This window comes from Vicugna pacos, chromosome 33 (assembly GCF_048564905.1).
Source record: "Vicugna pacos chromosome 33, VicPac4, whole genome shotgun sequence".
Lineage (NCBI taxonomy): Eukaryota > Metazoa > Chordata > Mammalia > Artiodactyla > Camelidae > Vicugna > Vicugna pacos.
In genome coordinates, this window is record NC_133019.1 from 2,806,659 (window position 1) to 2,828,632 (window position 21,974).

General features: G+C 54.4%; 1 protein-coding gene across 3 annotated transcripts in view; it reads left to right on the forward strand.

Moving 5' to 3' along the window:
- The window catches only part of SNX19 (sorting nexin 19), a 41,809-nt gene extending 21,060 nt beyond the window's left edge, over positions 1-20,749 (forward strand). The window contains exons 9-12 of one of the 3 annotated variants that reach the window (XM_072954106.1): positions 12,618-12,802; positions 13,577-13,664; positions 14,552-14,713; positions 20,509-20,749. In XM_072954106.1, coding sequence (XP_072810207.1) covers positions 12,618-12,802; positions 13,577-13,664; positions 14,552-14,684 — 406 coding nt within the window. In that variant the 3' untranslated portion in view covers positions 14,685-14,713; positions 20,509-20,749. Of the gene's footprint in view, positions 1-2,603; positions 3,999-12,617; positions 12,803-13,576; positions 13,665-14,551; positions 18,736-20,508 lie in introns of those variants that run through there. The other 2 variants (XM_006211667.4, XM_015245575.3) reach the window with 2 other exon arrangements.
- The last annotated feature ends 1,225 nt before the right edge of the window (positions 20,750-21,974 follow it).

Below are 21,974 nucleotides of genomic sequence, written 5' to 3' on the forward strand. Positions count from 1 at the left end.
TTCCTAGGAAGCTAACTTTGTTTAGGTCTTGCTTGGTGACCTCTTTACAAGTGATTTTTGAGAAGCCTGTGTGAGAGTCGATGCCAGGGTGCACTCAGGTACTTGTGGAGAGCCAGCTCTTCAGACCTGGTGAGCCCCGTTTCTCCTTTCAGGTCCTCTCAGCCTGAGGGAAGCGAGAACCCGTAGGATCAGTTAGAAATACTGAACAGCACGAGGCCAGGTGACACAGGATAGACGGCAAACACAGGAAGAGCTCGTGCGGATTCTTGGGGGTAAATGTGAGGTGGGATTTATAGGGGAAAGTCGGTGTTTATAGCTGACCCTTGCGAGATAGGAATCACTTAGACTGGTTTAGAGCAAAGAGCGTTCCAGGCGCTGAAACGTGTTTAAAGAGGGGGAAGGACGTTACTTCTACTTGTAATAAAAGTGCCCTTTAAGCATGTTTTGAATACTCTCAGGGGACCCCCCTCTGAGTGTGCGCGCAGGCACACAGTGGGGCGGCGGGGCGGGGGTCTTTTTGTTTTGTTCACTGCATCGTGGAAAGCCCACCGGCTGCGGCCACTTGGGGGAGCGTCAGGGCAGGGATTCTCCCTCTGGGCACCAGGTGGCGCTGCAGGGTAAGCAGTACCCATTCACCTCCTCTTTTGCGGCAGCCGTGTGTTTTTTGCGGCTGTAGGCCCTTGCCCTGGTGGTGACGGTCATGGAAACCATTCGCCGTCCTGCTCCATAGCTCAGGGGCTACTTACCTGACCTCTGCTTCACGCCACTGACTCTGAGACCAGCCCAGCGTCTGCCCCTTCACCGTTCCCCCTCTGCTCTGACTAGTCTTCAGCGAGCACTTGCTTCTCTGAGCAGCGTGTCCCCAGAAGACGCCCGTTGGAGCGCACCCCACCTCTTGAGGGTTCGGTGCTGGAGCTGATGGGTTGAGAGCAGTTCTGACTCGGGAACACAGAGTGAACAGAGTCCGTGGCTGATAAAATCAGCCGGGCATCTGAAATGGAAAACTGTGGGCAGCGGCCTCCGTAAGCTCACTGCCCTGAACTCAAGGCCTTTTTGGAGGCCAGAGGCCTAGGCACACACCTCCCTGAGGCGGGCTGTCAGCGCTGGATTTCGCTGGTACTAGGGGTCTTGTCGGCCTGCTTTCAGGCAGGGGTGGGGTCACTTGGCTTTTTCCTGTCAACTTGGGTTTGGAGACGCAGCCACATGTCAGTGCCTCTTTGCCTCTGTCTTGAGACAGAGACTTCATCAAGCGTCCGGGTACTAGGGCAGGGAGGGAGCAGGACTGGGGGAAGCACACTGTAACCCAGCACTGGCACAGTTACGGCACAGAAGGCTTTCCCGGGGGCAGTTCAGCCACCCCCAGCAAGCGTAGAAGCTGTGCAGATGCGGTGGGTGTGCTGTGTACCTGCGGCTTCAGGGTGGTCCCTCTGCCACGCCTCCCCTCTCCCTCCTCATTTCCAGCCACAGGGGCACCTGCAAAACCTCTCCTCTGCGGAGACTCTGGCGCCGTCACAGCTGCGTCCCGCACCCTCCGTGCCTTCTGTTAGGAAAGGTTTTAAAATCCAACCTGTGAACGGTTCGCGCCCTGGGGTAGTCCTTCACCCGGAGGTGGTTCTCTTCATGATGCTCACTTTCCTTCCCCTGCTCCTCCCAGTGTCTGTCCTGCTGTCTTAACTTCGACGTCTCTGTCTGAGGCCTGTGCTTTGTTCTCTTCGAGGCTTCCTCTGCCATGTCTGCTTACTTAAATACATCCCTGAGCCTCTCTTCCTCACGTGGCTGAGCGCCCTCTGAACCTGTGATCGCTAGGATTTGCAGACGCTGGGGTCCGGCCCGTCAAGTGGAGCACATGCCCCGTGTCACCTCTCCCTCCCCCTCTGCCCCCCCGTGTCACCTCTCCCTCCTCCGCTCCCCTTTGCCCCCCCCCCCCCCCCCGCCCCTGCAGTGATGGTTTTTGCCCGGACAGCTCCCTGTGAGGCGAGCCACCAGAACAGCAGGGTCTGGCTCCTGCTGCTGTGCTGCATCGGGTCTGCCCCCTGCCGAGGGCTCCAGCCTGAAGGGTTCTCCTCCCCTTCCCTGACCTTCACCTGCCGCCAGGCACAGTATTCATCGGACGGGTGGCCATTTTACTCAGCCTCCCCTTTCCCACCGCCTCCCTACCCTGGGTGCTGAGACAGGAGAGGATCAGGGTAGCTACCTGGTGTCTGAGAACAAGCCGGGCTCGCTGTTCTGGCCATGGGAGCCAAGGAAAGAAGAGGACAGTGGAGGCGTGGACCCTGAGCCCCTGCAGGGATGGCGTCATCGTTTACAATAGGTAGGTCTAGCTTTAGGGAGGGTTCTGAGATACTGTCTTCCAGTTACCCCTCCCCCCACGGTCCCCTCCCCCATCTCTGTAAATGCTCAGCACAGAATGGTTCACTGTTCTGACATCTCCCTCCCTGAGCCTGAGGGGAAACTGAGGCACCAAGTGCGCAGTTCACTCGGGACCTGCCATCGTTTAGTTCCTGGACCTGGTGATTCTTTAAGAGGCCCAAAGGAGTCTTTCTCTGACACACACAAACACACAAGCACATTCAAAATGCTCTCTTTTTCTCATTTGACCTCAGTGACTTTGGGAAGCAGTCAAAGCAAGAAGTCGTCCGTTTGTTAAGAAGGAGGCCAGATGCGGAGAGTCCATTCGACTTCTGAGCAGCCAGGCCGCGGGGCTGCTTCCCTGTCACAGCACGCGCTGTGACCCTTGTGGCTCTGCTGAAAAACTGCCGAGTTTCTCTTCTCCAGAAGGGGGCGGGCCCCTCTGATGTGCAGTATTGGGGTAAAAACTGGTAGCCTCTCCCTGACAGGACTCTCTCAGGCTTGGAGCAGAGACACGACGGTTGCAGAGACACAGGGAGTCACAGATTGTGAGAAGACTTCCTGCTGCTACTTTTACTTGGACCGAACAGACAACAGGCAGGACGTGCGCCTGACTTTGCCCAGCTTTGCGCTCTGGCAGCTCTGCTTTCTCGGAACTGGACCGTGGTGCGTGGGTAGCAGCGCGGTGTGGGGCTGAGAAAGGCTGCTCTGAAGGCTGTGGTGGGTGCTAGATTTGTGTGATAAGCTTTGAAACTGGAATCCTGAGTGTCACAGCGCTCAGATCTAGAACAGGTTTCTAAAGGTCCTCGCAGTCAGTCTCATTTTTCCAGTGAACGCAGAACCGCCAGGTGTCTCCCTCTTCTGCATTTGTTGAAAAGGTGGTCTGACCGCTGCTTTGGGCCACTTCTTGCGCAAACATTCTGCTCCCTTCTTTTCTTCTCACCAGTTTCAAGTAAGGGGTTGGAATCAGTTCGCTGCTGCTCCATCCATTGGGGCACTTCCCAGAATACAAGTGTGACTCACGGTCCTCACAACCCTTTTGCTTTTGTTTGACTTCAGTCTCTTGTATCCTCTAGGCCTATCTCCCAGGAAAACTGACAAAAACACAGAGTGTGGCAGCCGTCCCCTCTTCAGGGTCCGCGGGGTGTGCAGGGTCCAGAGCACAGCTGGCCCTCCCTGCCTCCCGCCTGTCTCCCCTGCCAGGGGAGGGCATGACCAGGTGTGAGTGCGTGGGTTATTCACAAGGAATTCTTAATTCCAGCTCAGCTGACTCCTTACCCAGTGTACTTGTAACATCACCCTACGGCTGGTGTGTTGGGCCACAGTTTAATTTTAATATGAGCCTAAACAGAAGATTGTTAGGAAAATTAATCTGCCAAACGTTTCCATAAATACATGTAAAATGCCAGATGCAAAGGGTTTCTAGATCGTCTGCTTTGTTTTAACCTGTTACCGTCCTCCTCCGAAAGCCCACAGTCAGCTCACTGTCCTCGTGCTGCTTCGTGGGTCGGGACGTTTGCCTTCCGCACAGCTGTGTCTGCGCTGTGGGCCACGCCGTGCGAGCAGGGTCGTCCCTTTACAGCACTGACTCACTTAGTGACTAATACACGCTGTTCACCTGCTGTGTGCCAGGCACTCACGTTAAGTGATTAAAATACAAAAAAGACCCCACGTTCCTTCGCTAAGTTCCCCGTTCAGTTGGAGATGCAGCCTCACAGATAGGGAGTTACCGTGTGAAGTTCTTTAGAAAGACCTGTGTACGATTCGGAGAAGGGACTAAGTAATCAGCTGTAAGAGACCTGGAGAAGGTTTATAGAGGAGGGGAGTCTGAGAGAGGGTGGAAAGGGTGAAGGCACACCGCGCGCTGACTGGAGAACGGAGCACTGAAGGCAGCGGGGGGACCTTGCGGTGTGATGGGAGCGCGCCGCGTGTGGCCGGGGCGGCCGAGAGCGCGCGGAAGACGCGGTGGGCGCCACTCACACAGAGCCCTTGCACTCTTCAGGGAACGGAGGGTTCCGCCCCCATCTGGGGGATTTTTTAAGAGGACCCAAAGGAGTCTTTCTCTGACACACACAAACACACAAGCACGTTCAAATGGGAAGCCATTTAGAAAATTTAAATGGGCGATGACATGATCAGCTTTGTAACTCAGAAAAATCGCTTCAGTAGTGCCGTGGAGGACTGACTGAGGCAGCGTTAGAGCCAGGAAACAAGTTAGGAGAGGGTTATACTGACAGTGAAATGATGGGGACTTCAGCCAGGATCACCACCAGACAGAGAGGGCCAATGTGCTACCAGAGGGGGTGTCGGGGCACGGTCACCCAGAGTCGTAAGTGTTGAATACCGATGTGGTTGCGGGGGCTGGTGGACTGGGGCAGGGAAAAGGAGACCCCAGGGACGGCTGTCTGCCTCGTGGGCCGACAGAAGGGCTGGTGTCTTTCTGAGCAGGGTATCTGAGTTGTGGTGGTGAGTCTGTGGTTGCTTATTAAATTGGTAGGTTAGGGCCTACTTCTGTGCAAAAATAAATGATGACGGGAGGGAGCGTGGACTGTACTTCTAATAATTTTGAGATTTTTGAAAGGAAACCTGATGGGGAAGGGGCAGATTGTACTTTCATCTTTTCTTCTGTCCGCAAGCTCTGTCTCTGGAAGAAAAAGGAAAACGTGGGATGAACAGTTAACTGTGAAGCTGGTTCAGAGAAAAGGTTTTTACATTTCCTTACTAAGAGTTCTAACGCTGGAAGTTATCCCTGAGAGTTCTGAAATAAGGTTGAATTCATCCAGGAAATATTTGACAGCTTATTACCTGAACGGCACTGTTACAGTAAGCGCCCAGGAAGATGTCAAAACGAAGCGAGACCCCCGCCCCCAAACCCTTACACTCTTAGTCGTTTGGCCGTTACAAGGAGCTCAGCCAGTGTGTGTGGAGTAAGTGGAACAGACCAGTTAAAACAAGGCTCCAGTGAGGAAGGAAGAGGACCAGCATCCAGCGACACGAGGGCAGTTTGCCTGCGATCAGACTACAGGTGGACGTCCGTGAGAAGCAGGGGGGCACGCGTGAGCAGCGCACAGAGCAGGCCTCATGGCGGGCGAGAATGGTGTCTGCTGAGCCTGAGCTCAGAAGGAGCTGGCGTTGTGGACAGATGTTCGGGGAAAGGCTTTTTTTTAAAAAACACATATTAAAAGCAAGAACAAAGGAAAATATAGGTCAGCTGCTTGGTACAGACGCCGTGGCGTTAACTAGTTATGTTGAGAACTCACTGATTTATTCAACAATGAATTGGTCTGCTGTTTGCTAGGCGATTGAATTTCTGTTTTTTCCATAAAGGAAAATGGTCTAACAAGAAGAACTGAGCAAACATGAGTAAACGAGAATTTAAGACTGAAATAGGAATGAAAGTAATAAGAAAGAATTCAGTCTGCTTTAAAGCTCGTGTTCCTGACGCGGGTGAGTTGAAGGCATGTGTATTTATCTTTGAAGACCCAGATCATTAAGAAAGTTTTCATCTGGAGACGGGCTGGGCTGGAGATGGACGGACGTCTGGCCTTTTAAACAAAGGGTACAGGTTCCTGACCCTGACATTTATCTTTTGAAATTTCTGAAGCCAGTGATTAGATACGTTTTGTGAACACTCGGGAAGGGAAACAGCGAGCCCTAGAAGCCGGAGAACGTTCCGCGGGCCCCCGCCTGCCTGGTGAGCGTGGCTTCTTTCCCTCGGCGGGACGCTCGGGCCATTCAGTGAAAGGGGTGCTCTGGTGTGTCTGCTGTCTGTGAATTTCTTCAGGCTTGTGCCACGTTTTTATAATGTCCACATGGAGGTACGTGGCCTGGACGGTGGCACTTTTAAATGTCCCATTGCTAGTTGGGTGTCTTCAGCCCAAGTGTCTAACAGGTTGAGAGCCCGAAGGGTAGTCTCCGGTGACAGAGCGCTGCATTGTGCTTATCCTGATCATCAGTAAATTTGCAAGGAACTCTAATCTTAGCGGTATAATTAATACTTCAGATGACACAAGTCAAGATTCAGAAAGATTTAGAAACGTTAGAATGATAATCTAAAACAAGCAAGATGGAATTAAATAGAAGTAAATACTATAACTCAGAATTCAGATTTTTAAAATTACCCAAGCACAAAAGGGCAAGCCGAGGCCCAGCAGAGGGGCACGTGGTTTTCTGTTAAGGTGCATATGTGGGCCTAAGGCCCCAGCTGGCTGCAGACTCAGTGCTTTGATGTGTGTGCCCAAAAAGCCAACTCTGCCTTCTGACTGTATTAATAGAAGTATGGTGTCTGGATCAAGGAAGGCACTGATCCTCTGCATTCTTTGCTCATCAGGGCACATCTGGAGGTTGCGTTTGGGCCTGGGTACTCCATTTTAAGAGACTGACAAAGCAGCACACAGCCCGAGGATGGAACCAGGGTGGGGAGTGGTTCCTTTCTCTCCTTCACTCGTCTGACGTTGAGTGTCTTCTGTGTGCTAGCCTCTGAGGTCGGCAGAATCAAGGGTGTATAGCTTGTGGAGGGGACTTAGAAGAGAAATAAGAGCTGAATTTAAAAGTGCAAAGTGTTGTCTTTTGAAAGAGCTTTGACCTAGTAGCTTTAGTATCTCCTGTTAAACTTCTGAGGGCAGAAGTAGGAGCAATGACCAGGAGTTACGAAGAGGCAGGCTTTGGTGGCCCATCTTTGAGAAGCATCCCTAGTGCACTGAAATTATCCTTTTCAGGAATCAAGTAACTTCCCCAAAGGCGCATTCCTAGTTGGTGGCCGAGTTAGGATAAAAGCCCGACTCTGGATTCCCAGGCCAGAGCCCCTGGCTCTGCCACGATACTACACAGGGGAGTTCTGCCTGGGGAGGAGGCTGGACAGGGTGAACTCTCCCTTCCAGCCCTAAAGCTGTATGTGTCTGTAAGCCTTTGCTACAAATCATCCCTTTTTCTCAGTGTTTTCATTCATGAGTTGGTGAGAGTTGGTGAGACAGGAATGGATAACCACTAAGGCTCAACAGAGGATTTCTTTAACTTCCTTGATAAAAAATGCTTCAATTCTTAAAACATACTAATTTTATATCTGCAATAAAAATTTTTCGTGGCTAGATATAAAACTGTGGCGATCAGATTCTTAAATCATGGTGTTTGGGCAGTATTTCATCTTCCCTTGAAGCACATCGTTTAAAGATGTGGATCCAGGATTTAAAACATGAAAGCAAAACTCAGAGAAGTTGTGTGAGACTCTGAACCGCTTTAGATTTCACAGCAGTCAGTGGGAGACAGAAACAGGAGCTTCTCGCCCTTGCAGTTCATCCCCTCCTCATTCTCCCGGCGCAGGGCAGGAGAGGATGGGAACCGAGATACACAGGCAGAGGGCAGCGATGCTGAGACACGGCCAAGCAGCCTGCATCTGGCTGGTTGTAGGACCGGGAAGCCTAGAGCCGAGAGCTGACGGGGAACCATGTATAAACACGAGAAGGGGCCGCAGTGGGAAAGCAGAGGCCTGGGAAAGGAATCGCAGGGAAGGGAACTGTGGCTTCCATCAGGTGTGAAGTTGGCGAAAACAACTTGTTGATGAGTGGGAAGTGCTCTGGATCCACACCATCACCCGCAAGCTCCCCTTCTCCCCACCCTGGAGGTGGAGGCTGCTGGTTTAACGAGCAGCTGCTGGAAGGAGTGTGCTGGGACTGTGGGTATGGAACACATACCTGGGTGTGAGCCACTGGCAAACTTCATTTTACAGGGTGCTTGGGGGTGGGTGGAGGGGGGCCTGTTTCCAAGAGGCTAAAAATGTGGCTTGAGTTTTTCCTCCTTCTCTTGGAACTCTTAATTCCTTATACTATGTCAGTGTTTTCCAAACTCCTCCTCCAGCTCACAGTAAGAAACACCTTTTTCATCATGACCTCCCGTGGACACACACACAAAGACCCAGCTGCTGTATCCACATGGTCATGCAGACGTGGAACAGAAGGCTGCACTTGTGTGATTTCTCTTCTTACCTACTTATATTTACGTGTTTCTGAATGTTGTCACAGACCACAGAGTAGATGACCTGTTCCCTCTTGCTGTTCAGTCCACAGTTTGAGAAATGCTCTATGCCATGATCCGGTGGCTTAAATGACGGTGAACCCTGCGCTGAGGGTGACAGAATGTGTCTACACTTCTGATCTGTAGATGTGTTTACGGTGAGAGAAGCTTTAACCGCATCTTCCCTTTCTCTCTCTTTCCCTTTGAGCCGTGTCTGGCCCATCTGGCCAGCCGTGTGCGTGGGGCAGTCGCCTGGGTGTTGAATGCAGGGGGGCAGGGACGAGTGTCCTGGTCTCTCACTTGGGCTGCGCGGGTGCTTTTGTTAGAATACTGCCATCGCTCTCATGGACGTCTTCTGTGCTGTTTCACAGTTCTTCTCCCCTCCCCTCCCCATTAAGCCGTAATCGCTCAGGGCCCTCCTTGGCTCAGCCATAGCGGCAGCCTGGGAAAAGAAGTGAAGGGAGTTTGGTCGGTCGGATTAGATGTGGTCCCTGACGCTTTCTCCCCTTACTCCGGAGATGTGCTTCTGCTGTTTTGATGGGAAGCGACCTTCTGCTGACCTTGAAGTGCCATCTTAAGCCCTAGTATTAAACTGTCTCCTTTTCAGCCACTGCTTCATTCCCTGATCTGTATCTGTTTCAGACCAGGCCCTGTGAACGTGGACTGGACGTGCACCCCCCAGTGCAGCAGGTGCCCTGGTCTCTGCGTTCTCCCCTCTCCCCGTCTGGCATCAGAGAGGCTCTTGCGTGTCTCAGTGTCGGTCTGTTGTCGGTTTTTTCTCGCTTTATTGCCCCTTCTGGGCCCCCCGTACTAGGGGCTTCTAGATGCTCAGAATCATCCGAGGTGGCCTGACAGAACAGGCCTGGTCTGGCTTGCTTGCTTCTTTTCTTTGGGAAAAAGATAGGAATGCAGAAGAAGACATCTAAGTCAGGTAGCAGAGCCGGAACAGTAGTGAAAATAAAACCAGTGCTATTTGGGGCCATTCTCTGCCGTATTTATTTCAGCATATTTACCTCATGCATCTTGTATTACATAAACAATAACATTTGTATTTAGTAAATGATTTCTTATAAATAAATTGTAAATAGTAAATAGTCCAAGGGATGTGTGTGTGTCCACCTTGAAACTTCAGCTCTCTGCCAGCATCATAGTGGGAGCAACAGATTCCAGAAGCTGATGCTGGACAAGCTGTTATGAGACACTGCACTGCAGACACATAAAGCCCATTCTTTTTGCTTCAAGACACAGATCTCTTTTTAACCTTCTCACTCCTGGGTTAAGAGCAGGAAGACACCATGTGGAGCAGAGAGAAAAGGGAGCCAAGGAGGGGCCAGTCTCTCTTTAACACCCCGGGGCCCAGGCTCCTTGCTGCCTCTGCTCCAGCCCGGGTTCAGGACTGAGGGGTTCACACAGTTAGGTACAGTGTGGTGGTGTGTCTGGAGGTTCACTGTGGAGTAAAAGGAAGGGAAATGGGGGTGAAGGAGAGAAAGGTCATGAATGAAGCAACCCCTGCCCTCCACGTTGTTACCAGTGGTTTAAGTGGGAGGCGCGGGGTGAGGCTGATGGTCCAGACCCCAGGACCAGGCCGTTTGCAGCTCAGGACGGCACCGTCGGGGCCGCCTGTGGCTCACGGGCTGCGCTGTGTCCTGTGAGGGGCAGGGCGGTTTTGGCAGTGGCGGCAGTGCGGTGGGTCCCTTGGGGTGGGCCTCACCACTGTCCCCTCCCAGCTTGGGACGCTCGTCGTCCGTGGGGCGAGCCCACACCTCAGAATCCTGTGAACAGAAAAGTGCGGCCCCTGGTCTCCTCCGCGAGCTGCCTGGGGCTGGAACGTGAAAGCGGGCCCAGCCCGGTGCCCAGGAGGCGGGAGGAAGCCTGTGCGCTCTGAGGGGAGGCGGGGCGGGGAGAAGCCGCGAGAGTGACGGTCGGAGTCTGGTGCGCCGACCTGGGCCGCGGGCTGTGAGGCAGAGCAGGGGCGCGGGGGCTGCGGCGCCCGCTCTTGGGGCCGGACTCCCCTGTCACACGTGAAGTTTGGTTCATTCTGCCGGTTTGCACAGGTCCTGTGGTTACATTCCTGGACTCGCTCTTCCAGGGCCTCTTGTCGGTGAGCTCTGCGCTGCAGGGCTTGCAGTGCGGAGCGGTGCCCGTTTCACTGGCAGCTGGTGCTCTGCCTGGAGATCTCGGGGCTCTCTGTCAGCAGCTCTGCTCAGCCCCCACAGTCTGCTTTGACTTGCCGACTCGTCCTCCTCATCGGGCACTTATTCTTACTTTTTCGTACTTGGTTCCTCTTCCCACCGTTCCCGTTTAGAGTTTGATAAGTTACAGTCACGTGGATGTGCATAAATGTGTATTTTGCCAGGGGCCAATATTTGTCTGGCATCCGGCACGTGTGCATGAGGAGCTCAGTCACCATGGGAGGGAACAAAGAGGACATCCTTGCCCAGTGCAGCCCGAGGGCTTGTCTCCATCCGCCAATGACCGCTGCTTCAGTGCCACGGGGCCCGCACGGTGTAGCGCATGCCCAGGGTGACCAGGCGCCCGGACGCGCTGCTGTGCGTTGTGCTCAGCTGGCAAGGGCCGAGTGGGGGCCGAGCTTGCTCTGCGGAGTGGAGGCGCGGGCGCTACTGACGTGGGGCAGACGTAAGGGCAGGTGGCTTACTGGACGCGTCTGTGCACAAGAAACTAATGCTGGCTGAAGCCTCTTGCTGAGGATCCTCCTGGCTCCTTGGAGGACTTGTGTTTTTTGGCTCTCAAGTCCTTCCCCCTCTCCCTCAGGTCACTTCGAGGAGACCCCAGCTCACGTCATTCACCTCAGCAAAGTCACACTGTGTGTGGCTCGAGGGGAAGAGGAGCTGGGCCACTTGATCCCCTGCCGAGAGCCGGCTCGGGTCAGTGCACCCGCTCCGTGACCCCTTCTATAAACAGGAGCAGGCATTCTTGCTCCCAGATCCCTTTCGTCAGCGTCTTAGGCTGAATGAAAAGCCCTGCGAAAAGGAGGTGCGGCCCTAATAATAACAGTACTATCGCGGCGGCTGTTTGGGGCCGGGCAGCTCTGTGCCGCTCTTGATCTCCATCGACGTCTGCCATTCTTGCCCTGCCGTTACCTTTCTGACTTCCTATTCTTAGAATCATCTGTGAGCCCTGGGCTTGGGGGATTGCAGCCCCCAACGCTGGAATGCCTAGCTTGAGTGGAATGCAGACTGTCTGGCAGAGTGGAGGTTAAATAAAGTTTGCCTTGGCAGCCCCCTCTGCTCCTGGATGGGCGACAAGTAACTCGGGTGTAGGAGCAATGGCACGAGCTGCCGTGCGGTGGGGGCCAGAGCCCTCCATGCCTGAGTGGAGTGGTGGACGGTCCACTCGCAGTCGCGGCCGTGCCAAGGAGGCCTCTGCCGTCCTGAAGCTCAGGTGGTGACCATACTGCTCTGGAAGATGCAGAGACAAATAAGGAATAAGGTCGAAACGCCCTGCAGGAACTGCAGGCTTGGCGTTACCTGCCCCCTCTGTCATTGGCTCATTTTTGAAAGAAAGACAAAGACGGAAATGTTCATTGTAGTGAGAACAGCTGCCAGGCGGTCCGCAGACCTCCCCCGGGGAGCTTTGGTCGTGGGGGCTCTCGTTTACTTACAGTTAGTTGGAAAGTCAAGCTATGAATACGTGAGAAAATAACTTCTATTCCAAAGAGAGATCCTAACCCTGCACCTGTGCTGTAGAGCTGAGTGCCGAAGGCGGGGTAAGGAGAGAGCGCCCTTCTGGCTCGAACGGCCAGGAAGGACTGCGTGGGGGGCGTGGGGTTAAACAGGTTTTGCCGGAAGAGCAGGCTTCTGCTCCTGGAACAGAGACTGCCTGGCCTGTTGGGGGTCAAGGGCGGGGGTAGGGAGTCCCAAGGACGGGTCACGGGACTTGATGTGGACGGGGTGGCCGGCGGAGGGGCTCGTCGCTCTGCAGGCCGTGTGTGCGTGTTCCTGAGAAGGGGCAGTGCTCCGCCCCGGAGGGCAGCTGGAAAGGAGCGGCCTCCCCCAGAGCCCAAGGCCCTGGGGTGTTCTGTTCTAAAACTCCTGGTATACAATTTGTAGCTCGTTGCAGACACTCAGTGAATAAAAATATTAGTTACTCCTCATCTTCAGATTCTGTGCCCCCAGGTGGTTGAACTGGCTTGGTGTCACCTATGAGAGCCGGTTGCCCTGTTCTGTTTGTGCCTGATTCACGCCTTGCTGTGCCCTTCCCTTCAGGGCCATCTGACTCTTCTCTTTCTCCCACCACAGGTGGCTGGAGGTGCAGGTCGCTAACCTGACGAGTCCGCGGCGCTGGGTGCAGTACCTCCGGCTTCTTCAGGAGTCCGTCTGGCCTGGTGGGGTTTTGCCTAAGGGTCCTCGGCCCGTGAGGACCCAGGAGCAGAAGGTGGCTGCTGAGAAGCAGGCTTTGCAGAGCCTGATGGGAGTCCTGCCAGGTAACTGGACAGCGAGACTGGTCATGCTGATAAGCGTTGCTCCCTTATCCTGCTTGGCTGTTGTTACCCCACACCCTTCCCCATGTGTAAGTGGGCCCTGAACGTGGCTAGACTCAAAACCTTGTGGACACAGCATTTCTGAGGCTGAGAAGAAGGACCAGGCCTGCAGGTGGTGCTAAGGGTGGACAAGATCCCAGGGGCAGGTCTCAGGCCCATTCCCACCAGATGGAGACTTCCAGGCCTCTGCCAGCTTATGGCATTTTGGACCAGGGAAGAGAATGATACGTCCTGCAGAAGCTGCGTGTGGTAACGGGGCCACTGGGGTATATGGTCCTTAGCAGGAGAAAAAACAAACCCACTCTGAAGAGGGTTTTCCCCTTCGCTTTGCACAGTTTTCTCAGAGGGCAGAGGAAGGCAGTCGTTGGCTGCGGCCGTCCTGGGGCCCAGGGAGCAGTCGTGAGCTCGCGGCTCCAGACAGTCGTGTCTGCTCTTAGGAACCTCTACTCTCCAGCCTGAACTGTTCCATCAGAAGCACCTGCCCTTCAGTGACGGGTTACACCATGATTTCTTGAGGCCCGTTCTTATCTATTACTTAACTCAAACATTTTCCTTAGTTTTCCCCTGTTTGAGGATTTTAGTTTGGCTCCGTGGTGCACAGGTGTGCCAGAAGGGCCCGGTTGGACTAAAGACGGCAGCTGCCCTGAGCAGACCTTCCCCTTAGACGCTGAGGCCTCGGTGGTGACGCCGAAACCGTGTCTGTGTTTTCCTGTCCAGACGTCGCAGTGGAGATCCTCGGGGTGAACAGGTGCCGCCTGGGCTGGAGCCTGGTCCTGGAGTCGCTGCAGCAGCCGCTCATCGACAGGTGGGCCGGTCTGCGCTGTCTCTGGCCCGGGGCCGCCCGGTGTCTGGGTGGACGGTGTCCAGGCAGAGCGTGGCCGCCGGGTCCATGCGTGCCGCCAACAGCCCGTTCTGCTGGCTTCTGAGCAGGTTGTCCGGGCTGGGAGCCTCGTGCGGGAGCCGCCGCTGCTCACTTGAGAGAACCCAGTGCAGGTCCCTGGCTCGTTCTGCCTAACGCCTGCCCGCCCCTGGGAGCCCGGCGGGAGCACCCGGCCTGTGCGGCACGTGCGGCCCGGGTTCCTGGCCTCGCCGCAGAGCTGTGGCTGGCGTTAGGGTCAGAGTTGTCTTTGCTTAGTGTGAGGAGGACAGGAGGATGGGCTGGACTCCAGTGAAGGGACGGGGCGTGCTGAGCACCCGTGGGGGGGCGGCGGGGTAGGTGTCTCCCTGGCCGGTCCCATGGGATGGAAAGCTGAGCGTGTCAAGTGCCCTTGCCCCCTCCCACGCCCTGCCCCACCGCACACTGGGCCTGTCACCTCCACTCCCACGGGCCCTGGCTTCTGCCTCATCACAGGTGACTGGCAGATTCTCAGTAAGCTGTTGTCGGGGATCTCCTTTCCCTCAGAGTTCTGCATTTGGAGCAGCGCCTACGTGCTGCTGTAGCTAGATGAGCAAATGTGGAATTTCCCAAACCCCGTCCCAAGTACTGTCCCCACCTCTGCTGAGGTCAGAGCCTGTGTTATTAGTTCAACAAGCTTTCATTTCACACAAAGGCCTCGTCAGGCTGTTGACGTTTGCAGTCCACCAAGGACATCAGTGGAGGGGAGGGGAGGGGAGATAAATGGCATAAACAGGATCCGGCGTCTCTGGACTGAGGCAGCGCCTCCTCTAAGTTGTTCTGTCCATCTGTTGCAGGCACTTGGTTTACTGCCTTTGGGACGTCATCCTGGAATTCTTGGATCTTAGCGCCTGTGCTGAGGGGTCTCCCACAGCCGCCTCTGCCTCAGATCCACCCGGCAAACCCAAGAAGACGGGTGTCTCCTCTTAGCCGGAGATGATTCACCCATCTCTTCAAAGGTTAGGGAGGAGAGCTGCCTGCTACCCAGGGACCGGTCAGGGGGCCTGTGCCCTCCAGAACAGGGCTGTGAGTCAGGGGGCCTGGGTCTCAGCAGCACAGTTCTCCCCCCACCTCCCCTCCTTGTAGCAGGCAATGGGGGGATATGTACCAGCTGCACACGTATCCATTCCCATGCCTGTTTGATGGTGTTTGAGTAGTTGCTGGTGTCGGTCCTGCTCCCTTTGGAAAAGGAAGCCGTGAGTCGAGGGGCAAGCCCTTTTTGCCCTCCTCTCTAAGACTGCTCGCCGGTAGCCTGGCTCTGTGCACGTGTGTGCCTGATCCGCCGGCGCAGGCCCCAGACAGACCAGGGGAGAACCGACAGCCAGCTTCCCTTGGAGGAGAAGACAGTCTTCTGAGTTCTCCGTTCCCACCAGGACACTGGAAAGCCGTGCAGGGCTGCTCTAGAAAGCCAGAGCCCGGGTCCTCGCGGTTTCCCAGCAGTCTCACAACAGGGAGGGGGCGCTTCCTACTGCTCACTGGCTGTTGTCCAGCACGTCAGCTCTGCTGAGGATGTCACTGAAGGCTGCTTCCCTGGGTGGCTACCCTTTTCCTGTCTAGAGACGTCAAAGCTCCAGTAGACCCACCCCACCCTCCACACCCCTTCCTGAAAGACTGCACCACAGATTTTATTAGCTTGCTTTCTAACTCCTTTCCCAAGAGCGGTTGAGTTTTGGCCTTTGTGGCCTCCTTTGTCTTTCTTGAGCAAAATAACATGGCGAGTTGCGTATCCAGCCCAATGCTCCCCGATGGGACGGGGAGCACTCGCTCCGCGGCTGAGAACGGCCAGAGCAGTGGGGGTTCTGTCTTCACAAGTGCCTGGCAGGGACCTTTCCTTTTGAACTGATAATATTAGCAAACTTGCAGGGAATTGATTACCCACAAAAAGCTTTTAACTTCCTGTTCCTTCGGGATCTGATTAGTCTTTAAGAACGCCAGTGGTGACAGCAAAGTTGCAGCGTCCACTAGAAAGATGGGCCACTTGGAGAAATCAGTGAGAAAGGAGGGTCGTTGAGCCAGGAGGCAGGCTGCCGCTGCCCGAGAAACGCGCATGCGCACTGACGAGGTCTGTGGTACCCCTGAGGACCCGCTCACCCCATTCTGTTAGCGTGCACCTGCTGGGCACCACCTGCCTCCCCCGAACTGTGCATCCCCTCGACCTGAGCAGGGTCTTGAGGTTAGACTGGTGAGAACAGGGTGGGCCTGGAGCAAGCGTCAGGGTTCTCCTAGACTCCGAAGTGGGTGACACACACAGTTAAAGCTGTTCATGGGAGAAAGTTGTGAAATCTTTACTTTTTCCCCGCATCCTGTGTGTTCTGATGTAAATGGGAGGCTTCGGAGTACTGCTGTTGCCTAAGGCAAGGGGTGAATGAGGTCGTGCCCTTCTAGCCTTAAACACTGACTGTTGCAATGACTTGACGGCTCCGAAGTTCTCACTGCATCTCCCACCCTGACACTCCCGGGAGAAGCAGCTCAATGTCTCTGCCTTTGGTTGGTAAATGTCTGCAGGGGGCAGGGGGCAGGGGTCCAGCCGCCACTGCAGCCGCTCCCCCCTCCCGTCAGGGCCACCGAGCTCCTCGGGACTCCCCATACTTTGCTGTCCTGTGCACTTGCCACCTGTATCGCTCTGCAGCTCTGCTACTGTTCTGACCCAGATGTGGCACAAAACCAGTACACAAGCCGATACACTATAAATCTCCTGTGACTGTAAATTCTAAGGAGAATACTGGCACTTCCAATCCAAAGAAAGCTTCCTTGTATCTCATGTTGTGAGAGACCCCACCTCTACGCTCTCTGTCCCTGAAAGATAAGCTGTCCTCAGGCCCCTCTTCTACCCAGAAGGGAAATAGTGGATATCGTCAAGGAAGTAACCAAAACCCATCTGGCTTTGGAACGACCTGCCAGGTTGAGGTAGCAGACCCAGACCACAAGGGAGGCCAGCGTTGGGGAGAGAGCCGTCGGTGTCGCAGCTGAGAGAGGGAGTGATGAATGAAGGATTGGACCTGCACTGACCCAGAACACTCGTCAGTCTTCTGCCCCACCCCCAGCCCACTCATTTGCAGCCCCCACCCTGCTGTGCTTGTGGCACCCAACAGCAGTGTCGGGTCCCTCGCAACCTGCTGTTTCTCCTCATCTCTACTGCACTGGAGCAAAGACGTGTTTTCTTAGGATGAGGAGAGGAAGGTTAGCCAAGGCTGCAGGACACAGGTGGGAATGGGAACCAGGGCGGGGGCAGCAGCAGCTGGGGAGGAAGGGAAACCGTGATGCTGTTGTCTTTGGAGCCCAGCTGGGCACACTCTGCCCTAACTTGGCACCTCTGTTTCCTTTCCACTGGGAGTGCCAGAACGCACAGGGCAGTGCTTCTCACACTGCTGTGTGGACCAGAGAACAAAACCACTGGAGGGTGGATCTTGGCCAGCAACCCTCCGTCACTGCTCTGTGGTATAAAGGCTGAGGATGCCTTTCAGGAGAGAGCCGGGGGTGGGGGGGAGCCACCCGAATGCTACTCCCACCCTGAGGCCTGTGTGATGTTTCTGAGGACAGAGACGCAGTGTTTGGTAAACACATACTCACAAGAACGAACCCAGAAGAGAGTGTGAGGCAAGAAGCCAGGGCAGGCCCTTCCCCTGCTGCGAGCCGGCAGTGCGGCAGTGGGGCCGAGGCGGCACGCGGCGGGGACCTGGCACCACAGTCCCCGGCAGGTGCGCTGTGCGGCTCGTGGGCCTGCCGAACCTTCCTCTCACTTCTCACCTGTCTCTGGTCTGAAACGCGTTTGCACTCGGCTTTTTCGGAAGCGAAAACAAGCATGTAACTCAATAGCGAGAACTGCTGGCTTGGATGTCACCGACGGGACACACACCTCAGCTGTTGAGACCTTACCCGCGGGCGCGTCTGTGAGTCCCTCGCACGCTGCTTCCAGGACGTAGAGAGCTGGGAGGAAAAAAGTCAAAACAGAAAAGTGATAGAATCAAGACCCAAACTTAGAAGACATTTCTTAAGTGACATTATTTACTCATTTTAACCCCAAACAGACCTCTTTGTCACGTCAGCGTTTGCTTAGGAAACGCAAGCTCGTTTTAGTGTTAAAGTGCCGTAAAGCTTAGGAAGGTCTGTGGCTTCAGTGTCAATAACCCGTACTTTGACTTCTTTCCCTTCCCCACGTGTTCCCTACGACCGCTGCACCCGATTCGAATGAGCGGTGGAGGGGTGGCCATTTGGATTAATCAGCCAGGGTGAAGACACAGGTGAACGCAGAGGCCAGAGGCTGCAGGGGTGAAGGCACCAGCGTGGCCACAGGAGCCGCGCCCTCCCCGCGTTGCTGCGCGGCCCGGGGCTCCGCTGAAGGACCGCTCTGCCCCGTGGCTGTCTGAAGGTTAGCCAGGACTTAGCAACATGTCTGCATCTTGTAGCGCGCCATTAGGGAGGAGAGACCTTATTAAAGACTTTTTTCCTAGAGTTTATAACCTTTACAAATACAAGGAGTCCAAATTCAACAAAGTGACGGCAAGCCAGCTGCTTTGAAGAACAGCGAGGGCACCTTTCGTTGAGGCTTCGTGCGTCTGCAGGAGACGTGGGCTTGGTCGCAGTAGGACTTCACTTGGCGGCAGAATGTATTGAGACAGGTTCTACAGAAATCCGGGGGCTTGTGTTCTGCTACTTCCGGCCTCTGTCCTTTGGCACATGCTCTTCCCTGCAAGTAGGCCACCTCCCTCCCTCCAGCTGGACACACAGGCAGCTGCTCTCAGAGCCAGTTCCATTTCCACCTTCTCCTCGAAGCTTTGTCTGTCTGTGCAGCCCGGACTCCCCTTCCTGCCAGTTACTGCCTGCCTCTCAGATCAGTGGGCTTCCGCGTGGGGCCTTCAGCAAGAGGGAACTGGGAGAGTTCTGTCCGCTCTTCTCTCATTATACCCCTTTGCCTCAACCCTCCTGTGTACCTGGTGCAAAGTCGTGTGGAATAAATGCTGATGCTCACCTAACGAAAGAAGATTATGCTTATTGGTTTTATGAGATAAAATACGTGAATAAGCTGAACGGAAGAAGAATTTGCTGGGGACAAAAGATGGAAAGAGGAGAGGCAGATTTTCATTTTTAGGACCTTTTATCTTTATTTTACAGCAAATATCAAATGAAAGAAACTTGTTTTTATATTTCCTCTGCCGAAACCCGCAGAGTTTTGTAATAGTACCCTTTGCAGGCTGAAGTATGTAGACCATAAGGTTATAGAGCTAAGCTTTATAAAGAAAACTGGCCCTGATTTGAAAGTGGTTTTTAAAATCATCCAGTCACAAAAGCACCCAATACACCCTGTCTGTTCTTGAAGCCCTCCACCTTCACCTACTCGTTCTGTCACTGGGATCAGGGAGGGAAAAAAAAGTCTGCCTGCAGGAAAGACTCTCAGCTTCTTCCTGCCCCAGACACAAATTTGTAAGGAATACAATTACCATGAGAAAAAGAAACCACATTCTTGTCCATTTGCTTTCTGAAAATCCTCTGGTCGCAGATTTAAAAGTCTATTTCACACCTTCTCTAGTAGTTTAAGCCATTTCCAAGACACTACCCGGGGAACTCTTCAAAGACGCAGCCCTAACCTGGAAGAAAAGGCCGGCACAGGCGTCTCCTCGCTCTTCCGGGTGGGTGCTGTCTTCCCCACCACGTTTGCTGCTGCAACTGTTTGCCCAAACACAGCAGGCCAGCATCCGGCAGCTGCCGTCAGGGTGAACTGAGGGCTCTCAGACATCAGGGTTCGCTGTGGGTCCCCACGGCAGCCTGTGGAGATACAGGCACCTGCTGGCTCTGGGCCCCAGAAGGGGCCTCCAGACCGTGACTTGGAAGAGGGCAAGAGCAGGTGAAGGAGCAAAGGCAAGAGTTCGGTCTGAGGATGAGAACAGTGATGCTCTTCATGAGAAGGCGGGAACTAGACGATGTGCTCCGGTTACACGTTCTCGTGGTGGGACCCGTCAGAAGGGTTCCATCTGCTGGGCGGCGGAATCCGTCCCTGGGCTGGGCACATGTGCACAACACATGATGTGGGACAGTCCCTGGAGCCAAGATCGGTTCCGTATCCACCCTGGGGCAGGCTGGTGAGTCGCCAGTGTAAACCTCCTGGGGATTAACCACTTGTTCCAGCGCAGAGCACCAGGTAATTAGTACCAGATCTGTTCCAGACAGCTTTGTGTGTCCTGCCTGTGGGCGAGGACTCGGAAAGCTGCCCTCACAGCGGTCTGTTTGGGTGAGATAGAAGCTGTTACTCTGGTGTTTGAAACAAGTTGTCCGCGTGGACAGGGGTGTGCCCTGCACAGATGTGGGCTTGCGAGTGGCAGGTGGTATTTTATTTAGCAGGCAAGAGTTTGTCTGGACCACTGAGAGGGGCGACGGGGTGGGGGGGGATTGCAGTGACATCTGTGGCCTCCGTGCTCGGAGAGCAGGGCCGTGCGCTCCCAGCGGTCCGGGGAGGATGGCGACAAGAGCACGTGCTCCAGCAGGCTCTGCAGGCCCAGGTTTGGGGAGCGACCTGAGCTCTTCGTAAGACTAGGGTTTCCAGGGATGTTTCCTCATCTAGTCAGCAGCCTGGGACCAAGGGTCTTCCTCGCCCACTTCTTTCTCTGCTTATTTCTGAAACCCTTTCCTTAAAACAAACTAAATAACCAAAAAAGAAAAAAAAACTTAAAAAAAGGCTTCCTATCTCTTGTCATTTTTCGTTTCTTGTGCAACTCAAAAACTGCTTTCTCTTTACCCCCGATTTTTTCTCCCATTTCAGCTTGCCAGTCTTCGTGGGGTGACGTGGCTACCCCCCCAGTCTAATTGTCTTTGTGATAAATTAATATGGACATCAACTGAAAGTTACACGTAAGCCTTAAATACGTACTTCTTATACTTGACTCCATGTTTGATACTCTGTGAGGAAAACTGCCCTAGTGGTCCCACCTGTGAGGTCAGAATAACCACCAACCCTAAGGTTAAGTATTTTGATAAATTCTTTACCTGTTCCAAACTGCTCATACACTGTCATGGACTGAATTTTTGTGTCCCCCCCTCCCCGAAATGTGTATGTTGCAGCTCTGGCCCCCCGATGTGGTATTAGGAGGTGAGCCTGTGAGAGGTGATTAGATTTACATGAAGTCGTGAGGGTGGAGCCCCCATGATGACATTAGTGCCCTTACGGGAAGAGGCAGAGACACCAGCGCTCCCTCTCCTCACGCACACGCAGAGGGCGCACAGGCACGTGGTGAGGAGTGTCCACCTACAAGCCAAGAGGGGGCCTCAGAACGAGACCACCCTTGCCAGCGTCTCAGTCCTGGAATCCTCAGCCTCCAGGACTGTGAGAAGTGAGTTTCTGGCGTGGCCCCCGGTCTGTGGGGTTTCACCCCAGCAGCCCAAGCTGACTAGGACACAGGACTAGAAAGGTTAGCCACGTGCATCTCTTCCCCTGACCTCACATCCAGGTTCTGAGACTCAGAGTTTAGGACTTGTTGAGCTTTCCATGGAAAACCTGTTGTAAAAACAGTTCAGGCTTTTAAAAATGCAAAACAGCCTCTAGAGATACTGCCAAAGCTGTCCTCAAATCACCTCTCCAAGTTCAACCTCCTAGAGAAACTTCCTGAAAAGCGGTGAAAAAATGCTAAGTAACACCCAGCCGGGAAGGGTGCTGTGTGACAGCAGGAGACGCTGCTGCTTGCACATGTTCCTAGCTCTGTAGGCCTTTTACCTGCTGCCCCGACAGTGGTGTGCAGTGAAGGCGTTCCTTTTTCCAAAATAAAATGTAACAAAGCAGAAGTTGGCCTTGGATTGGCCGGACTTAGCATACTGGCTTGAACCCTGCCAGCTGTGCCCACTGAGCTGTGGGGAGAGAAGCGTCTGTCCTGGCCCACCCCGAGGACCTGCCTGCCCGACCCCGCCACCCGCCCTGCAGCCCTTGGGCGCAGACCATCCTGTGCGCCGAGGTTCCCCAGCATTAAGTACTGTGCTGCAGCAGCTCACCGTCTTCCCCTAAGTACCCTGTTGTCTCGCAAATTCTCGGGAGCCCAGGCTGGTTCCCCCGACCTCCCCACTTCGGCTCCAGACAGACTCTGCCTGCACACAGTTGCTTGATCCCTAAGTAGAGTTGGCAGCCTTGTGTCCGTGAGTCTTTCCTTCTGGAAGGCTGGGGCTCCTCACCACCATTTGGCAGCTCTCTCCCCATCTCCCTACATACGGCACAGCCCACAGCCCTCAAAGCCCCCTTTA